The 21245-nt window shown below is 40.0% G+C and overlaps 1 protein-coding gene and 1 long non-coding RNA gene across 7 annotated transcripts in view; one reads left to right on the top strand and one right to left on the bottom strand.

The window, feature by feature from the left end:
- LOC126940821 (uncharacterized) overlaps positions 1-21245 on the bottom strand; it is a 616457-nt gene that overhangs the window by 351859 nt on the left and 243353 nt on the right. The gene's annotated exons all lie outside the window — the stretch shown is intronic.
- Positions 1-21245, top strand: part of KLF12 (KLF transcription factor 12) — a 621954-nt gene that overhangs the window by 521952 nt on the left and 78757 nt on the right. For all 6 annotated transcript variants that reach the window (XM_050766996.1, XM_050766994.1, XM_050766993.1 and 3 more), the window contains one exon: positions 21182-21244. In XM_050766996.1, the coding sequence (XP_050622953.1) occupies positions 21182-21244 (63 nt within the window). The remainder of the gene's footprint in view (positions 1-21181; position 21245) is intronic.

Below are 21245 nucleotides of genomic sequence, written 5' to 3'. Positions count from 1 at the left end.
AGCTGGCTTCCACTATCTGCCCAGAAGGCTCGTCTGTTAGTAATGTGTCAAATGGATAGGCAGGAACAGAGATGCATGCATGGCATCCAACAGATACTAGTGTGCTATATGCGAGATGCTAACCACCTCCTTTAGAGGGACTGCAATAGCAGTCAAAAATAAGGGATAGTGGAGATACCTCAGAGCATGACTCTGTAAATGTTATTGACTATAAAGGATGAGAGAGAAGTCAACAATGATTACATGGCTCTGAAATCTACTATCTTTCAAAATACTCATTTTACTAAAAAAAAAAAAAATGGGCAGAGAATTGGTAGTGTAAGTTTGGTTTTAGATATGTTGAGTTTGTATTAATAGTGGATATACAAGTGAACATAGCCCATAAGGAGTTGGAAATGCACAATTAAAATTTGGGCAAGATTAAAGCTGAAGATGTAACTTTGGGTGGAAGGCTACCTGCAGTGAGGTGAAAAGACATTTCATTAGAAAATAAAACAGGCCAGGCTTTGTGGCCCATTCCTGTAATCCCAGCACTTTGGGAGACTGAGGTGAGTGGATCGCTTGAGTCCAGAAGTTCAAGACCAGCCTGGATAACATAGGGAGACCCTGTCTCTACAAAAAATACAAAAATTAGCATGGTGTGGTGGCACCATCTGTAGTCCCAGCTACTTGGTGTCTGAGGTGGGAGGATCACTTGAGCTTGGGAGGCTGAGGCTTCAGTGAGCTGTGATCTTGCCACTGTACTCCAGCCTAGGTGACAAAGCAAGAACCTGTCTTTAAAAAAAAGAAAAGAAAAATTAGATAATTACATCATTTACTGAATGAAAATATAGATACCCAAGGGAGTAGCTCTTTCTCTGGAGTAGCCCCTACTATGAAAATGTAACTTTAGGAGGCACCAGCATGATGTACCTTCATGAATGCCTGTGCAGACAGGGTAGAGGAGGTAAAGAAAGAGCTAAAGAAGGAGATGAGGAGGCCAGGTGCGGTGGCTCACACCTGTAATCCCAGCACTTTGGGAGGCCAAGGCAGGTGGATCACAATGTCAGGACATTGAGACCATCCTGGCTAACACAGTGAAACCGGTCTCTACTAAAAATACAAAAACAAAAATTTAGCCGCGCGTGGTGGTGGGTGCCTGTAGTCCCGGCTACTCTCAAGGCTGAGATGGGAGAATGGTGTGAACCCGGGAGGCGGAGCTTGCAGTGAGCCGAGATTGCGCCATTGCACTCTCCAGCCTGGGCAACAGAGCAAGGTTCCGTCTTAAAAAAAAAAAAAAGGAGATGGGGAAGAATGTCAGAGATGCTGGAGTGGAGGAGGAGACGGGATAGCACAGTGACATGGAGGCCAACAGAAGTGCAGGTTTCAGGTCTGGTGTGTGCGGAGTGAGGGGTCAGCAAGGCCCATTACTAAAGTAAGTTCATACTGAATCAAAATCAGTATTAGAGTTATGGAGGTAGAAACTAGATCACAGAAAGAAAACAACAACAGCAAAAATACAAGCCTGGAGAGAAAGGTTTATAGAGAAGTGATGTGAAATAGTGGGTTAGGGACAGAACATGAGGGTCTCTAAGTTAAGGGTTAATTCTGTAGGCATTGAGAACCCCTTTGATGGTTTTTGAACTGGAGTTGATATAGTGAGAGAAATAGTTGATATAATGGTTGACAGAATGGAAAGAAAGAGATGCATAAGAGTTACAGTCAGATATAGGCCACCCACTGCAGATGTTAAGCTGAAAGAAGCAACAGAGACTGTGACTTATTTTCCTTCTTTTAATTTAAAGGGAGTCTCTTCCATATAGAACTGAGGGCCAGGGAAAGAGACTTAATAAACAGAGGTGATATAAGTCAGGCATTTCTTATCAGAAATAAACACAATTTGCATTTATAAAATGCTCTTGGGAGTCTTAAGTACATTCAGCAGCATTCTGTGGACTTGTGACATTGGAGGTGTTTTAACATGAGCATATGCATACCTGTGCAAATATAACATGATAGCCCATTCTAAGGATGCGTTTGTGTTAGACCTGTGTCCGGTTTGCCAGGCATTACAGTCATGTTAAAGTTCACAAAGATGGTATGATTTATAAAAGATACTAGGAAGACTAGGAAGGCATAATTTGAATTTAATATTGTGCAAATATATTTCCAAATTGCATTCTCTTGGGGTCATTCATGGTCAAGGTAGAAAGGGGTTATACAGGCCATCATGAGACTACAATGGCATTTCACAGTAATTCACATTAGTAAAATAGAAAATTGCTTTTAAAATTTTTTAATTCATGCATAATACTTGTACATATTTATAGGGTACATGGGATATTCTGATACATTCATATAGCATGTAATGATCAAATCAGGGTATTTAGGATAGCCATCATCTCAAACATTTATCATTTCTTGGTGTCAGGAACATTCTAAACCTTTTCTTTTAGTTATTCTGAAATATACAGTTAATTATTCTTTATTCTAGTCACCCTACTGTGCTATATCAAACACTAGAACTTATTCTATTTAATTTATGTTTGTTTGTACCCATTAATGAACATCTCTTCATCCTCCCGTCTACCCACACCCTTCCCAGCCTCTGGTAACCATCATTCTATTGCCAACCTCCATGAGATCAACCTTTTTAACTCCCACATATGAGTGAGCACATGTGATATTTGTCTTTCTCTGCCTGGCTTATTTCACTTAACATAATGACCTCAGTTCCATGCATGTTGCTGCAAATGACAGGATTTTATACTTTTTTAAAGCTTGTATTTATTTAAGCCCTTCAACCCTTATATTGGTCATTACCTTAAAAAGCCATAATGTAATCCATCCATGATTTGTCTTGTGTGGTGCGGAATGATTCCAGCAGAGGAGCAGGCCTGTGTGTAGCCTGATGCTACATATGTAAGAGGATGGGAATTTCAAGGTCTCTGCTCTTTAACACTGCTCTGCATACAGAATGCGGTAAATCAATCCAACTGCCTGTCCTGTTTCACCCCATTCAGGTTGATGACACTTTGTAAATACAAGCCACAATTAGGACACAGCTTGACAAATTAGAGCCCCAGACACAGTAGAGAACTCTTTTGACTTCTAAAGCAGCCACTCATCTGATACAATCAACACCAAATTTTAAAATGCACAGACTCAAAAGTAACAAGACACTAAAGTCACTTGGCAACCACTGGGTCATACTTCCTAATCAGCAGATAATTAGTACGGTCAGGTCAACATTGCATTTCCAAAATACTGGTTACTCTGGGATTCTTACAGAACACACTCTACTACAGCTACAGTGATTTAAGTTTGTCTGGTTATTTAACAGCATGTTGCGACACTCTGGTTACTTCTTATTCTAAAATTGAGCATTCAAACATTTCTTTGTGATAAACTCCGCTAGTTATGTACAGTTTGGGAGTTGGCTGTTTATTTCAAATGAAGAGTATTTCAAGTCTTCATCATACTCACTTAGCATTTAGCCTGTCAGTGCTAGCACCCAGAGAAACAGTCTACTAGCTATTGTTCTTACTTTAGGAGAAAGTTAGGCACAAGACATGGAACAGCCAGGGACACATGTCAACACTGCAGCATAACACTCCAGTAGGTAAGGACAAGATCATCAAGCGGAGACTTGGACAGAACATGCTGTGCTGCAGGCATTGTTTTGAACTGTCCCCATTATGAAGATAGGAAACCTGAGGCATAGAAGAATAGATTTCTCACCTGTAAGCCACACAGTCAGTAAGTGCAGAACCTGGGTTTGAACCCCGCCAGTCTGGTCTAGAGTCTAGACTCTTAACCATGTTACTACGTAGCCCTTCTATGAAGTTTCTGTGCTGATTTGACTCTGTAGCCTGGAAAGTCCTTCATGGAGGGAGCAATATTTTATGCATTTATACCAAACTACTGCCTGTTACCCGGCTTAGAAAACAGTAGAAACTAAGAACATGTTCTGATTCATTAATTATTATTTTTAAACATTGAAATGTTAATCCTTTGTATGATTAAATTGTATTGCCTTCTTTCTTAAATTCCCAGGGCAAGAATGAAAGAGTGAAAACATCAGTTGATTCTATCGTATTTTAATTTTATCATTTCTTTTTTTTAATTGTGGCATTTCTATTTTACTGCTTGCTAATAGGCAGTTTTTTAGGCCTATGCTTTGTGTATTGTTGTTGATGACATGTATGAAATTATTTTATTTTATTTGGCTGTAGGTTTATTCTTATTTCTACAACTATCCCAGGAACTCTGTAAAGACACTTGCTTTCTTTTTTGTCAAAGCAAAAATAAAGCTAAATAATAAGGATGCATTTGTGGGTAATTTCCAGACCTAGCCTATTTTGCATAACATCTGTATTCAATCAGGGACTACAAATTTAAGCAAACTGCTCTAATCATATTTTGTAAATTCAGTTTGTCTTGATTATTTAAAAGATGGTATCGAGATTGGTAGATTTAAATATAGGTTAAATCTATTTTATAGCCATTCATCCATCTACATTTTGTAATAATGATGGAGAAAGATTAGCGCTAACAAAAAAAAAGTTACAAAAAAAAAATAGTGGTGTACCTCAGAGATATTGTGGGTTCAGTTCTAGACCACTGCAATGAAGCAAATGTTGCAATAAAGGGAATATCATAAGGCAAACCACACAAATTTTTGGTTTCCCAGTGCATATAAAAGTTGTTTAAACTATACTATAGGAAATGTGCAATAACATTGTATCTTAAACAGTGTATGTGCTTTAATAAAAATACGTTATTGTCAAAAAATGCTAATGATCATCTGAGCTTTCAGCGAGTTGTATTTTTTTTTTTTTTTTTTTGCTGGAGGCAAGACCCTCCACCAGCAAAAACATGACCCTCTGAAGGCTGCCTGATCAGTGTGGTGGCTGCTGAAGGTTGGGGTGGCTGTGGCAATTTCTCGAAATAAGGCAACAGAGAGGGTTGCTGCATCCATGGAGACTGCCTTTCATGAAAGATTTCTCCGTAGCATGCGGTGCTGTTTGATAGCATTTTACCCACTGTAGAACTTCCTTTGAAATTGGAGTCAATCCTCTGATACAGCTTTATCCACTAAGTTTATGTAATCTTCTAAATCCTTTGTTGTCATTTCAGCAATGTAAACAGCAGCTTCACTAGGAGTACATTCCATCGCAAACTGCTTTTTTTGTTCGTCCGTAAGAAGCCATTCCAGCCAGGCGCGGTGGCTCACGCCTGTAATCCCAGCACTTTGGGAGGCTGAGGCGGGCGGATCACCTGAGGTCAAGAGGTCGAGACCAGCCTGACTAACATGGAGAAACTCCGTCTCTACTGAAAATACAAAAATTAGCCAGGTGTGGTGACACATGCCAGAGGCTGAGGCAGGAGAATCGCTTGAACTCGGGAGGCGGAGGTTGCCGTGAGCCGAGATCGCATCATTGCACTCCAGCCTGGGCAACAAGAGCGAAACTACGTCTCAAAAAAAAAAAAAAAAAAGCCATTCCCTGGGTACTAAGCTATGAGGACGCAAAGGCATAAGAATGATATAACAGACTTGGTGACGGTTGATGGGTGACAAAGGATAAAAGACTACACAGTGGGTACAGTGTACACTGCTCGTGTGACAGGTGCACCAAAATCTTAGAAGTCACCATTATGGAACTTTTCCATGCCAACAAACACCACCTGTTTCCCAAAAAAACTACTGAAATTAAAAAAAAGAAAAAAGAAATGACTTCATCTGACTAAGTTAACATTTTTTGAAGGAGTTGCTTCTTTGCTCATAAAATAAGCAAAGTAGGATATTGTTTAAGAGTGTGGTGTGGGAGTCTGAAATTGTAGCCATTCAATCACATCTTCAGGCCCCACTTTTAACTCTAGTTCTCTTGCTATTTTTACCACATCTACAGTTACTTCCTCCACTGAACTCTTGAGTCATCCATGAGGGTTGGAACCAACTTCCAAACTCCAGTTAATGTTGATATTTTGATCTTTTCTCATGAATTATGTATGTTCTTAATGGTGAATCCTTCTCAGAAGGTTTTCAATTAACTTTGCTCAGATCCATCAGAAGCTAGCTATGGCACCCATAGCCTTATGAAATGTATTCTCCAATTCCCTGATGCCAAGGAGGTGTCCAACAATTCAATTAAATTCTAATGCTAGCTATGCAGTTAGCACAGATGCCACAGCTCAAGGGCTCTGTCCCTCAAGACTGCTAGCACTTCAGATGCCAGCTCCAAATGGGGTCCCCAAGCTACCCACACTTTTGTCTAACTAGAACTTGGGAAATTCCCATAATCCTGTCTCTAGTTCAGTAATTGGTGAGAATGCCTTGCAGAACTTAGGAAAGCATTTCACTTATGATTACCAGTTTTTGATAAAGGATGCAACTCAGGGGCAGCCAGATTGAAGAAATGCGTAGTAAGGTATGAGGGGGAACCCTTAGTTTCCATGTCCTCTCCAGGTGCCCCATCCTCCCAGCACATGGATGTATTCACCAACCTGACAGCTCTCCAAACCCTGCCCTTTAGGGGGTATTATTGAGATTTCATTCCATAGGCATGAGGGATCAAATCATTGCCCACTGGTGATTGTGCTCACTCTCCAGGCCTCTCTCCCCTTTCTTTTTTTTTTTTGTTTTTTTGTTTTTTGAGACGGAGTCTCGCTGTGTAACCCAGGCTGGAGTGCAGTGGCGCCATCTCGGCTCACTGCAAGCTCCGCCTTCAGGGTTCACGACTAACTGGGACTACAGGCGCCCACCATCACGCCCGACTAATTTTTTTATATTTTTAGTAGAAACGGGGTTTCACCGTGTTAGCCAGGATGGTCTCGATCTCCTGACCTCATGATCCGCCCGCCTTGGACTCCCAAAGTGCTGGGATTACAGGTGTGAGCCACCACGCCCGGCCACCTCTCTCCCTTTTCTAGAAGTTGGAGGGTGGGGCTGAAATTTTTAACCCTGTTACTGGTGAAGAGCTAAAAATCTGAAACTGTCTAGGGGGGTCTGCCATGTGTCATCTCATTAACATAAACCAAGGAATGGTCAGAGGAGGTTAATTATGAATGACAAAAGATACTCCAATCACTTAAGAAATACCAAAGGTTTTAGGAGCTCTGTGTCAGAAAACAGGGCAAAGACCAGATAATTAGTTTTTTATTATACAACATATAGGCAGACTAATATGTGTATTATATGCTGTGTATTGGTAAATAAATTAGATGGTCATTTAAATAGCCCAGACTAGTCTATGACTTCTAAACATAATCCTCAACTGTAAGCAACATCACTGTTTGGTAAATATGAAACTATAATATTTGCCACACATTCTACCATTCTAGCTTATGTCTACTTAACATTTTTTAAAAGAGCTGCGTCTTTGCTCATAAAATAAACAAAGTAAGGTGTTGTTTAAGAGTGTGGCATGGGAGTCCCTCAGGCCTAGACTTGAGTTTCAACCCTGATATGTGCCCTTGGGTTAGGTACATAACCTCTCTAAGCTTGCCTTTCTTGTTTGCAAAGTGAGAATAATACTTGCATGACAGGCTGTTGTTTGGTGAGGCTCTCTAGTGAAACTCTAAGCACAGGCCAGGCGATGTGGCTTATGCTTGTAATCCCAGCACGTTGGGAGGCTGAGACAGGCAGACCACTTGAGCCCAGGGGTTCAAGACTAGCCTCGGCAACATAGGGAGGCTCGCCTCATGTCTACAAAACATGAAATAACTAGTGGGGCATGGTGGCAGGCGCCTGTAGTCCCAGCTACTCGGGAGGCTGAGGCAGAGGGATTGCTTGAGCCTAAGTGGTCAAGGCTGCAGAGCCGTGATTGTGCCACTGCACTCCAGCCTGTATGACTGGAGTCATACAGAGGGAGACCCTGTCTCAAGAAAAACAAAAAAGAAACTCTTAGCACAGTACAAAGTTCATGGAAGCTCTTGCTTTAAGAACGCACTTGTGTTTGTGTAACTGCCAAGTGTCATGGAACACTGTCATGCCTATTCTTTGTCACTCAGTTTTTCCCTCAAGCATTTTCAGCCTCTCCTTTTCCATTGGCTCCTTTGACTTAACATACAAATGTGTGGCTTCTGTTTTCTTTTCTTTTTTTTTTTTTGAGACGGAGTTTCCCTCTTCTCACCCAGGCTGGAGTGCAGTGGCATGATCTCGACTCAGTGAAACCTCTGCCTCCCGAGTTGAAATGACTCTCCTGCCTCAGCCTCCCAAGAAGCTGGGATTACAGGCATGCGCCACCCCTGCCCAGCTAACTGTTTTGTATTTTTCGTAGAGATGGGGTTTCACCATGTTGGCCAGGCTGGTCTCTAACTCCTGACCTCAGGTGATCTGCCTGTCTCGGCCTCCCAAGATGCTGGGATTACATGCATGAGCCACCGTGCCTGGCCTTCTGTTTTCTTCAAAAAAAAGACAGAGTAAGGGAGAGAAAGAGGAGGAAGGGAAAGTTTACCTGGATATTAGTCTTTTTCATTTCTAGGCCTTTTGCACACCCGTTGCCATTGAATTTTTTTTTCTTTGTTTTTTTGAGACGGAGTTTCATTCTTGTTGCCCAGGCTGGAGTGCAATGGTGCAATACTGGCTCACTGCAACCTCCGCCTACCAGGTTCAAGCGATTCTCCTGCCTCAGCCTCCTGTGTAGCTGGGGTTACTGGAATGTGCCACCACGCCCAGCTAATTTTCTATTTTTAGTAGAGACAGGGTTTCTCCGTGTTGGTCAGGCTGGTCTTGAACTCCCAACCTCAGGTGATCCACTTGCCTCAGCCTCCCAAAGTGCTGGGATTACAGGCGTGAGCCACCACGCCCAGCCACCATTGAATTCTTATATGACACTACCTTGTACATTATTCGTCTGAAGTGAAATCTTCCACTTTCAAGAGAGAAAAATCTCAAAACATCGATTGTGTCATTAAGGACATTCTGCTTTCTGGGATGTACTCCCTTAGCATGAACTCCTTCTTCCCACTAAGGTAGTCATGCGCTCAACCAATCGTCCCCTCTTCCTTTTTGCACGTACATCTTTCTTCACTCGTATACCTTGCTGCCTCTCCATGCCTGCACAAAAGTTGTATCTTAGGAGACCCAGCCCAAATCTCATACCATTCACTGGAAGAAATTTTTCTCTCCTCTCACCTCTTGAAGTAATCATATTTCCATGATTTCTTTACTGTTTAGTTATCTGCTGCCTTCCAACTATTCTTCTGTTTACAGAATTGGGTGTTCTTAATCTTACACTGTTGTTGTTTAACATTTCTGAAACTATTGTATACTTCCCCAATTGGACTGTTGTCTTTTTTTAAGATCAGAGGCTGTATCTTAGATTTCTTTAATATTACCTAAATTGACTGGCAGGTGCATTTAATGTGGGAATGCCTGATCCATTTTAATCAGTTCCTTCCTGTTCATGTATTTTTTTTCAATCACAGTGGTAGAGTGCTTCATAAACACCCAGAACAATGATGTAGTGATTCATATCAAAAATAACCAAAATAACCAGATGTGCTTTAATTTGGCTATTTTGTTAATACAGTAATAACCAATATGTGTTTCTGCAGGGTAAACTCTGTACCCTCTTTGGCTTGTGCTACATGAAGCAGTGGAAACCAAATACCAATGGCTGGAAGTAGGGCACAGGGGAGAATGGTGAATTTGAGTGTGACTAGTATAAATGATGTTGATGAAATGTGAGAGTCCCAGTGCATTTTGAAAGTGCTTGTATGGTGGGTGCATTGCTATTTGTCCAGTCCTATTGGTGGGCTGGCATGTGATACTTTATAAGCTTCTTGCCAATCTCCACAAGTACCTTTTAGCCCTGTGGGTACTGATTTATGTGTTTGGCAGCTCTTACACTCAGATGCCAACTCCTGAAATAAAGTGTCTCAGTATAAGCTGGTAGGTCAGGTCCTGGCTTCTTTGCCTTGAAGTTCTCCAAGCTTCTTGGCTGTCAGTATTGGCAGTGAGGAAACAGCTACTACAGCTGTTTACGGATCAGACTGCTCTGTGATTCAGTACTGAATCCATCTCTTGGACACCGTTCCTTTTGATTTATTTGGTGTCCACTTAAAGAAAAACAAATTGGGACTTAAATACACACACACCTACATAAATCCGTTTCTTTTTAACACATTATTTAAAATAATAATAGTCACATTTAATTAATAGATTGAAAGTTTTCTAGCATTTGAAATTTTATTGAAAGTAAAATGTAAGCTATATTTTTTCCTTAGAGATGGCTTATCATCTTTAGAAGCTAGTTTATGCCATTTGCATTATGCCTGTGAACCAAATGATGTAAAATTTTGTCCTATTCAAAGAAAAAATGATACAGTTTAGTGAGCTATAACACCTTCTTGAGAGAATGCTAAATTGTAATAGGTCCAATTTGAGGTGACAAAATGTCTGTATTACATACTTTAACTTTGCCTCTTTTTATAGCCTAAATGAGGCATCTCAAAATTAATGCAGCCAGAGATCGCAAAGGCATTTGAAGTAATTCCTCAACTACTTATTACTTTTTCTTAACAGAGCTCGCCAAATAAATGGTGTTACCAGTGGGACTAATAGAGTAACTACCAATCAGAATGTCTGCCAGTTCATGAAATGTCTCCAACTCAATCCACACTAACAACTGAATAAACTATTTCAGTTCATGTAATGAAGAACTAGAACCTTAATGTACCATTTACTGAACAGCGAAAAATAATATATATTTATATCCATGAAAAGGAAAGTGGAAAGTCGAAGCAATTATCAGGATATCTCGGGTCAAAGTAAAATTTGGGATCTGTGTAACCTAGATGAATGTCAGTTCCGTGATACAGGTTGTGTTTCTCTGTACACATAATCTAAATTTCCCCAAAATTTACCATAGCATTATTTTATCAACCTTTAAAAACGCTTTTGTCTCTTTTTCTTTTACTCTTTTCTTTCTACCACTCTTCAGCATTCCATTTATTAGTAATTCTGTACTCAGTTCATGCAAAAAACCATGAAAGGTGGAATTAATGAGTTTTTACTTTAAAAAAAGAGTGATAGGCCAGGCACAGTGGCTCATGCCTATAATCCTAACACTTTGGGAGGCTGAGGTGGGTGGATCACCTGAGGTCAGGAGTTTGAGGCCAGCCTGGTCAACATGGAGAAAGCCTGTCTCTACTGAAAATACAAAAATTAGCCGAGCATGGTGGCACATACCTGTAATCCCAGCTACTCAGGAGGCTGAGGCAAGAGAATCACCTGAACCCAGGAGGCAGAGGTTGCAGTGAGCCGAGATCATGCCATTGTATTCCAGCCTGGGGTACAGAGCAAAACTCCATCTTAAAAAAAAAAAAAAAAAAAAAAAAGTAAGAGAGAAGGTACATATATATGCACACACAGACACACATATACTTTATATTTGTAAACATGTATAGGTTGAGTGTTATTGATAATAACTGTTGAATGAAAAACTATATCACAAAATAAAACGTAGAAAAAATAATTTCTAATAGATCTGTATTGCTTATATTATTATCCCAGCAAAGCCCTGGCACTTGAAACTTATTTTATTTTGAAATAACTTTAGAATATAAAAGTTGCAAAATTATTACAGAGCTCACATATACCTTTAACCCAGTTTTTCTAATGTTAATATCTTACATCCTTATAGTATAATTACTCACACCAATAAATTATCATTGGTTCAACAATTAACAAAACCACTGACCTCATTTGGATTTCACGAGTTTTTCCACTGTGTCCACTAATTTCTCTGGCAGTGAGGAAGTGACGGATGGATCTGCCGTGACATTCTGGCTTGGGATGGTTCCAGATGTAGGCCGATGCAGGTCCAAAGAACCCACATCTCCTGTAGGGCCAAAGCTTTTCTTTAAGGTACATCATTTTTCACTCACCTTCTCCTACATTTTGTACTTTATCTTTTTGATGTTTATATATATAGTTTGTATATATATACACACACATATATTGACATTTATTTTTTCAGATTATTGCAGCAACACATCTTTAGGAAAAATAAGGCTACTATTGTGAGTTCTCATCATCTCTTTTTATTTATAGAGCAGTATGTAATGTGTGCCTACTTTGTACTGGACATGTGGCCTGGTACTAGGCATAAAGTGGTGAGCTAAGGAGAAATAGTTCTTACTTTTTATCAAATAATCACTCTCCATATAATTACAAGCCTTATAAGTGCTGTGAAGGGCAATGCAGGGAATGATAAGAATCTGTAAGATGGAGACATGATCCGGTTTGGTGAGTTGGAGAGAGAGAAGTGACATTTGAACTGAGGAGCTGAGCAAGGGATAGGAGTAAACTAGGTGGGGCTGGTAAGGGGGGCTGTGAGTAAAAGGACTAGCATGTGCACAGATACTGAGCTGAGAGCAAGAAACAGGAAACAGAAGGGGATGTTGTAGCATCGTGAAGCTTGGAGAGGGGAGTGCTGGCCAATAGGCATTCGGGCCGTATTGAGATTTGGGTCAACTTCAAAAGCAGTGGAAAGCCATTAAAGGGACAGTGGAGCTGAAAAATATCACGATGCTATAGTGCTGCCAAGGGATTAGGGGAGGTGGTAGAAAAGAGGAATGGGTTAAAATAGGTGGGTAGCTGTGGAAACAGAACACAGATAGAATGGAGATAGTGTCATAGGCATCCCTGTTGGTGGATATGGAAAGACTTCAGACCAGGGTAACTCCTGGGTTTCTGGGTTGTTTAACAGAATTGATATTGGTGTTAATGACTGCTCAAAGCAACGCTGAAGGAAAAGCAGATTGTTTTTTGCCTTTCTGACATCAAAGAAAGGGTGGAGACACTTTCTTTTCTGTCCTGATGTTGGTCATGAGATCATATGAGACTGAACTGAGTCATGAAACTCCAACCTCCCATCCGGTGAGATCCCTGGTATTCTCTGTATGAGTGGTAAGAGAGGTTTAAAGTCAATCAAGATGTCCTGTTCCCTGGGGTCCTGGCCCTGGTCTGGTGGTCTTCTCACTTAAATACTGCCTCCATGAAGCTCAGGGCTAACCTATGATTTATATGCTAAGGATACTCAGGTCTCTGGCTCTTCTGAGAATTCTCTGGTGAACCCCAGATATGTATGTGCATCTGACAGTTAGAAACTTGTAGTCTTTTTTAATCCAGAAACATGATCCTCCTCCTTTATTCCGTGTATTGGCTTCTTTGATTACCCACATCAGAAGCCTGGATGTCACCCAAAAATTGTTACCTTACTTCTGCCTCACTTGCCCACACCTCACATATACTTGGACCAGGTCCTGCAGATAATGCCTAATCTGTGTCCATCCTCTTCTCATTCCTCCCCTGACCCACCGTCATTCCCGCTATGTCCATCTGAATCCTGCTTTGTGACATTATTGCAGGTGTCCTCCCATGGCCTCCTGTGCCTTGCATTGCCCTCAGGCCACCCTCTGTACTGCTGCCAAGGTGATTTTTCTGGTATACAAATCTGATTGTGCCAGTTCCAATCTTAAAATTCTTTGGTGGCTGTCCTTTAATTCTGTTTGAGTTGACCATTTACCACAACACACAACACCTGTAATCTCCTGCCCCTCCAGGCTTACTAAACCCTTTCCTCTAGTTGTCTACACCAATTTGGTTTTGCTATTGGACACGGTTCCACCCTTTGTTGCTTTGTTGTATCTCCAGAATTCCCCTTTCCTTTTCCACATCTGAGAAATGTATCCTTTAAAGTGTACCTCATTCATTGTCCTAGGGAAACTCCTATGTTTATTCCAAAGCTTAATTCGGGTGCCCCATGGCCGTTTATCTTCCCCTGTGGCTGTTAATCACATGGCACCATCATGGTCAATTATTTGCCTAAGCTCACTTGCAGTGCTGGCTTCTTCAAGTCGGGGACTGTGTTTGAATCCTGGTAGTATCCTGTCCCCTAACACACTTCATAGCACGTAGGAGCCTGGAACACACTTGAGAACTTAGAACAATACCTGGCACAGTAGAGATTCAACTAATATTTGAATTAGTGAGTAATAGGTGTACAATAAATGTTGGTTAAGTAAAAGATAGGGTGTATGTATGGCTCTGAGCAATAGAGGAAAGGCTGATATGGCTGCACAGCTCTGTGACCCAGTTCCCAACTCCTTAGACATTTATGTATTGATATGTGCATCTGAATCCCATCTTAACATCAAGCTTATCTCCCGCAAATACTTCCAAGAATCTTTCCCCTCTGGCCATGCCATATTATTCACTTCCTACCTTGAATTCACTTTCATACTTAGATGAGTAACTTAGCTCCTCTTCTTGGAGTGCTTTCCTACCATTGTTCAATTTTGCCTCTGAAAATTGTACCTATTCTTTTTGTCCTAGCCTAAAAGTCTCTTCCTCCTGGAAACCTCTGGTATTTCACAGTTTAATTCATTCTAACCCCGTTTTTACTTTTATGAAATTTGAAATCTCTTCGAATTTTCCTATCCTATTTTGTAATAGTTACTACCTGTTTATCTCAACTGGACTGTAAGCTGCTTGAGGGCAGGGATCCTATTTTGCTTACAATGCAAGACCTTGCACATAGTAACTGTTGAGTGAAGTTTGTTGGATTGAATTAATAATTTTCAATTATTGATGCTTTAGGTGCTCTGGAGGTTTTCAGTAAGTAATTCACTGAGATTGCTCAAATTTCTAAACCTAAAACATTTTTATATTTTTTTATACTCATTGTTTAACAAATGTTTATGCGTCTGTGCCACATGTTTATTATATGTGGACAATGCACTATGCTAAGCTCTGAGGATGCAATAGTTTCTTAGACAGATATGGTCATTGCATCCATCCTGGAAGTTGTAGTTTAGTAGGAAAATCAGGCCAATCATACAACAGCTATTTATTGAGTGCCTACTTCAGTAACAGGTACTGGAGATATGACAGTGAGCAAAAAGAGAAAAGTTCCCTTGTCCCTTGGAATATGCTGTCTAGTTGGGGAGACAGGTTAAATAAACTAAACATACTAACAAATATAACCTTGAGTTAACCCATGCTAAGTACTCCGTGCCATGAGAATTCAGAGCAAGTTGACCAAGACCTGAAGGTTAGGGAGGGCGTCTTACAGTTGAGCATCAGCTAATCAGCTTAGCAAGGAGAGAGGAGAACATCTAGTGTCACTGCCCCAGAGAGAGCAAGTGGGGATGATGGGAGATAGGGCCAGGATTAATTAATACATTATAATTGCACACCAAATGCTCTTTTTAGAATTCCTCATTCTCTTGGTGTATATCAGAAATAAATGTTTCCTTCAAAATGTTATATTTTTTAACACAGTTTAACTTCTCTCTTTTAGTGTCTATGGCATTAGAATAAGAGTTATAGTAAACAGTTAAAAAAAAAAAAAGTTCACATATTGGCTGGGCATGGTGGTTCACGCCTGTAATCCCAGCACTTTGGGAGGCTGAGGCAGGAGGATCATTTCAGTTCAGGAATTTGAGACCAGCCTGGCCAACATGGTGAAACCCCATCTCTACTAAAAATACAATAATTAGCCATTACAGGTAGCACATGCCTGCAATCCCAGCTACTCAGGAGGCTGAGGCAGGAGAATTGCTTGAGCCCGGGAGGCAGAGGTTTCAGTGAGCCAAGATGGTGCCACCGCACTCCAGCCTGGGTGACAAAGCAAGACTCAGTCTCAAAAAAAAAAAAAATTCACATATTAATTGCATATAGTATTTAAGTTCAGCCCACTTTTCTAAAAGTAACGTAAATGGCTTTTCATGAGAGAAATTTTAGTATAAAGGCAGGTGGAGAACCTTTAAAAAATATATGGCATTTCTAATAGTCATTTAATCATTGGCCTGAGGAAAACCTGACAATAAAAAGGGCCCACTGAATTTAAACACTGGTCACACTCATATTTTTATTTGGTCATGGGTAGTGTATTTATGTTAAAATAACATCTAGAGTAACCTGAATAATCAGGAGAACTTGTATTCAATATAACTGAGTGTAAGAAGAAAGCAATACCAAGAAATATTTTTAAATTGTCTTTTATATAATTCTGCATAGGAAAATTCTGGTATTTAGTAATTGTGGAATTATTTCTAGGTTAATCTTTTCTTCAGCAAATGTAGTAAACTGAGTTGTTAAAGTATGTATTATGTTTAATGCTTTTCACAATGTATAGATAATTTAATCATTAACCTAATTAAAATATAGGTTCATGATTATATAACCTAAATGGATTTAGAAAAAGAACATATTTATACATAATAATTTCTTATAATCTTGAAATAAAATATCTTGCTAGATGAGTGATGTCCTACAAGAAAGATTTCACTGGTCTGTGGAATAATCATTTATTTTCATTCTTCTCAGTATGAAATAGCCTCTCTAACTTATGGGGTGTGAGCACAAGTGGACTCACATGTTATTCTAAGGTTTTTGGCCTGAGCAACTGAGTGAATCATTCCGCCACTTTTGAAATTGAGAAGATACCGGAAGGAACACCTTTTTTTTTTTTTTTTTTTTTTTTTTTTTTTTTTTTTTTCAGAGCAAGGTTGATATTAAGAATCCTGGGTCTGGTTTTCAGAGAAGATCTAAGGCTGAAGGTAGACATTTGGGAGTCAGGATGATATGGGTGGGAAGGTCATGAAGGTAGCTATGTTGGAGCCTCTTTTAGCTACAGAGTGAGTTTAAATAGTGCAGAGGAAAGGTCATAGGAAAGTGGCAACTAGCCCATGCCAACATTTAGAGTTTGAAAGAATGAGAGGAGGAGATTCAAGCAAAGGAGAAACAAAGAAGGAAAGCCAGAAGAATGTCTTGGCTGCTGAGTAAAGAAGCTGTTCAAAGATGGAGTGATAAGTTATGTCAGTGACTGCTGAGAATATGAGAAGTTGAGGACCGAAAATTCCCATCAGATTAGAAAACATGGAGACTATTGATGGCTGTGATGAGGGTGGTTTCATCAGAGGGGTGTGGACACCAACTACATTGGATTCTAGAGAAAATGGAATGTGAGGAAGCATGGATATAGCTAGAATCAATTTCTGCCCTCTAAAATTTACATGTGTTGTCCATTATGTATTTAAATATAGTGCTAATATAACAAGGAACATTCATAAACAGTTAAAGAGATAAAGTATATTATTATGACTGTACTTCTTGTAAGTACCCACATGCTTCATATTTAGTCCAAGAAAACCATTCCTTCCACTTTATATCTACTTATATTATAAAATGTTCAATTGGACTTAAATACAGGGAAAATTTCCTATTTAAGACACTGATGCTAATTCATCTTATTACATCCTCTGGGCTGGCTGGAGGGAATATATATAAGTATCAGATGATAATCTTACATCGTCCTGAGTAGGATGATGTCAGACAGGTCAGACATACCTTTGTTTAAATCCTGACTTCTCTCTTTACTACCTGTGTGACCCCAGCAAGTTACCTAATCTTCTAAGCCTATTTTCTCAAAGGTAAAATATGGACAGTAATGACATAAGGATAAATTAAGATATTATGTTTTAATTATTTAGCATAATGTCAAGCAAATAGTAAAGGCTCTGTCAACGGGTGCAAATTTGCATTGCCAGGATTACTCTCTTGTTCTTGAATTGGGCATAACTTAAATACTATGCAATTTAGTACACAGAAGATAGATCTTCTAATAAAGAACAGAAAAATGAGCTGCCTGAGAGTAAGCCATACCTTATAAGCCATAGTTTTTGGTTTGTGTTACTCTGTCCATGTTTATTTCTTGGTTTGTTTCCTCATCTTTAGTAAAGTTGTATAAGCATAGTAGGTAAGACAGCAGGCTCTGTAGAGCAGATTTGTAATCTTAATCCCCTGGAATTACCTGGATAGTCCAGCTCTATCCTCTATCTTCCCATCCTTTCATGTCTAATCAGCACTGCTAGTGATAATAGCTAACACGTATTGACTGCTTCCTAAGTACTGAGCACCGTTCTAAAGATTTTATAGCTGTTAACTGATTTAAACGTCGCAGCCCTAGGTAATAGGCACCATTATTACCTCCATTTGCCCAGATGAGGAAACTGAGGCACAGAGAGGTTAAGTAACTTGCCCAAAGATGACACAGTTGGTAAACAGTGAAGCTGGGATTCAGTCAGGCAGGCTGGTCACACAATTTTCACTCTTAACCACTTCATCCTAATTCCACTTGGGATGATAAGATTGCATTACATTATCACAGCTTTTCTGTGGTGCAGATCGTAAAGTGGGACCAGTATCCTTCCCCAGCAATTAATGAGTGGCTGATGATTAGTGTTGGGGATCAGGGTGTTTCGTCCCACCTTCAGTCACCAGGGGGTGCCATTCAGGTAGGTTTATGAAAACAGTGAAAACCAGAGTGATGGTATTCTCTTGATTAGCTATAAATGGTAGTCATTAAGATGCAAGGTTTTGAGGGTTAGGTTCTTTGGTGCTTATACCCAAAGAAGAAAGAGCCATTTTCGTATTAAGTCATCTAAAAAGTTCTCATATGCTTAGCAAGAAAGCTAAATTAAGCTCTGCACTGGGTAAAATTATAAACATGCTGTCTGCTCCAGATGAGTAAGTGAGTATAAATAGAACAATTGGTACACATGGCCCTAATGGTATAGCTTCCCTGTTCCCTATGTAATGTAAATCACCAAATGTGAGCATTTCCACCTGACAAACTGTCAGTCTCAGAAGAGCACATTCAATACATGTTACACAACAACCAAGATTGCCCTTTTCTTCAGCGTGGTGTTTTTTCTTTCCACATCCAGCAGTTAGTACTAAGGCCTGAAACCCTTAGTTACAGAACAAAGTGGCTTAGCAGTAATCGAGCCTGTGTGAGGCTAAGGGAAGAATAATGAACATTCCCTGCAAGCTTCCTGCCTAGATGCAGGTGCAGGAATCAGGAGGTCATGAATAATGCATGACATGCAGATTAGGTGGTGGTTTCTCCTACTGAGGTTTTGACGTTGCTACCTGCCTGGCTTCTATATGTGGAAAGAAGGCAAAAGAGGATGGCAAAAAGTGTCACAGTTTAAAGACTGAGCTCAAAAAAACATGCCATATCCTTTTGAAGAAATAAAATTTAGGGGGTTGGTGAAGTGCAAGGCTTATGGTTTACTTTATCAGATGAAGTACGGGCCAAGTTATCAGTGTACTTCTTCCCTTTGAGGACAAAAATAAAGCTTTCTTGATTTACCTTTTTAATTTAGGAAACCTTGTAATTATTCGTTCATACACACACAATCAGGACTTCTTTTCCAAAGACTTTCCTAAGGAATTCTTTTCCTGAGACTGCTAAACCATTATAGAAATTCTCCATTTACAGTATTTGATCTATGGATCAGTGAAATTTTCCTAAAAGATACAAATACCTAGATAATGTTGTAATTATGTATTAAACAGACCCTCTTTTTCTTCACTAATGTATGCAATAAACAGCATCAATAAGAGAATACTTCTGTCATTAAACTTCACCCAGTGGAAGTTTCATGAAGTAGTTTCTTTGTACTCCTAGGGTTAAGGAGGGGACAATATAAAAAAAGTAAACGTCTAAAGGATAGAGGACAAATTAAAGAACTGTGAGTATTTGGGGCTGATTAAACTTTATTTAAATAGTTAGGATTGTGATACCCCAGTGAGGGTATAGGGAAAGTTCAGGAGAATTTCTTGCACTTCCTCTTAGATCAGGGGGCTTTGACCAGGGAGAAGTTTTTTGGCTCAAATATCCATTTTAAGGATTGTATTTCAAGCAGACAGAAAGTAAGAAAATAAAAGAATAAAAGAAAAAAATTACGCTTGCTACCTTTCGTACAATTTTTATGTACTTTTATTGCATTTCCCCCCTCTTTGTCCAATTTGGGATACTGGATTATGAACTGGCTTTCATTTCTAGCTGAGTCTGTCATTTCCACTAGGCCCCAGTTTGGCTGGACGCCAAGACCAACAGGTGATCCTTGTAGCTGCAAAACAGCAGGAAGTGGGCCGTGCTTGAATGAGACAGTTCACCAGAGGGGCTGTCTGGCCTCTCTCCATCTTTCTGCATAATTAACACCCCCTCCCCCATGCCGAGCAGAAAATCTGTGCTGAGCAGCTCAGCTGCAGCAGCCATTCAGAAGCACTGTAAGGAAAAGAATGTTAATAAGGGATGTTGGAAGAAATAAGCCTTCCGAGTGCAAAGTGCAGTCTGGCTCTGGGTTTAGGGAAAGACTGCAGTTGGCCCTTAGGCGGGGCTGGAACTTCTTTATCTGTTTCGGAATGATTTTCACTTACTAAATAACTACAGAGAGCTGAGTTTCTTACAAACTGGACTTTAAGACCAGTTTTAAATCCCCATTTTTCTTCTTGTAAATAAGAGCAATGTATGAAGCATAAAGGGTGAAGGTAATATAAGCTAAGACTGCTTAGATCTCACAAATCCTGGCTAAAGATAGACCATAACAGGAAGCTGGCAGCCGGAAGTAGGGCGTATTGTTTTGCCAGTTAGTGACCCACAAAGAGGCGGAGGTTTACTAGCTAGGCTTTGATTGGAAGATAACAGCAGTTTCCGGAAGCTTTAAGCTATTTCCAGTGGATGAGTCCAACCCTGGAAGCTTGGAAAGCAGTATATTCTTCACTTCTCCTTTATCTGGCTAAAATTTTGAACTGACTTTACTTTCTTCAAAGCCCAGTGGTAGCGCATCACTTCCAGAATGAACTCCTCCTAGGAGTACCTGTTCACCCTTCCTTCCTCCCCGGTGCCCGCAGATTCTGTCGCAGCATATTTGAATGACGTTGTCTTGCGTCCTAGAGTTTTAAATGTGGTAGAATGAAAGAGGGGGCACTTAGACGCCTCTTTGTGCCCACCCTCATGGGAATAGGTACAAAGAGTGCTTACTGAACCCAGGCACCATACCTTAGATAACTTCTACCCACTCTTGTACCTGGCAAGGGTTAGGTATTCAGTAACTTTTGTTGGACTGAATGAGTGCATCATTCCTGCCTCTGGGAGTCTTCAGAGCGAACATTGTGACAGACCTGTTGTCTTGAGAGTGGTTAAGAAGGAAAAAAGGACCACAGATTTGCAGGCATAGGAATTTAATTGCATCATTTACTAAGAGTGGATCAAGTTCTGGGGATTTTGTATTAAGCAATTCTGAAAGAGATTATTTATAAAACAGATGCCATTTTTTAAATTTGCAATTGGGAATATGCTTTTTCAATAACTGGATTATTCTCATCTGTCTACAGGGTACATCCGTCCCCAGTATCAAGGGTCCGGGGAAATCGAATGAATAATCAAAAGTTTCCTTGG

Source organism: Macaca thibetana, chromosome 17, assembly GCF_024542745.1.
Source record: "Macaca thibetana thibetana isolate TM-01 chromosome 17, ASM2454274v1, whole genome shotgun sequence".
Classification (NCBI taxonomy): domain Eukaryota; kingdom Metazoa; phylum Chordata; class Mammalia; order Primates; family Cercopithecidae; genus Macaca; species Macaca thibetana.
This window is presented reverse-complemented; position numbering and strand designations above follow the sequence as displayed.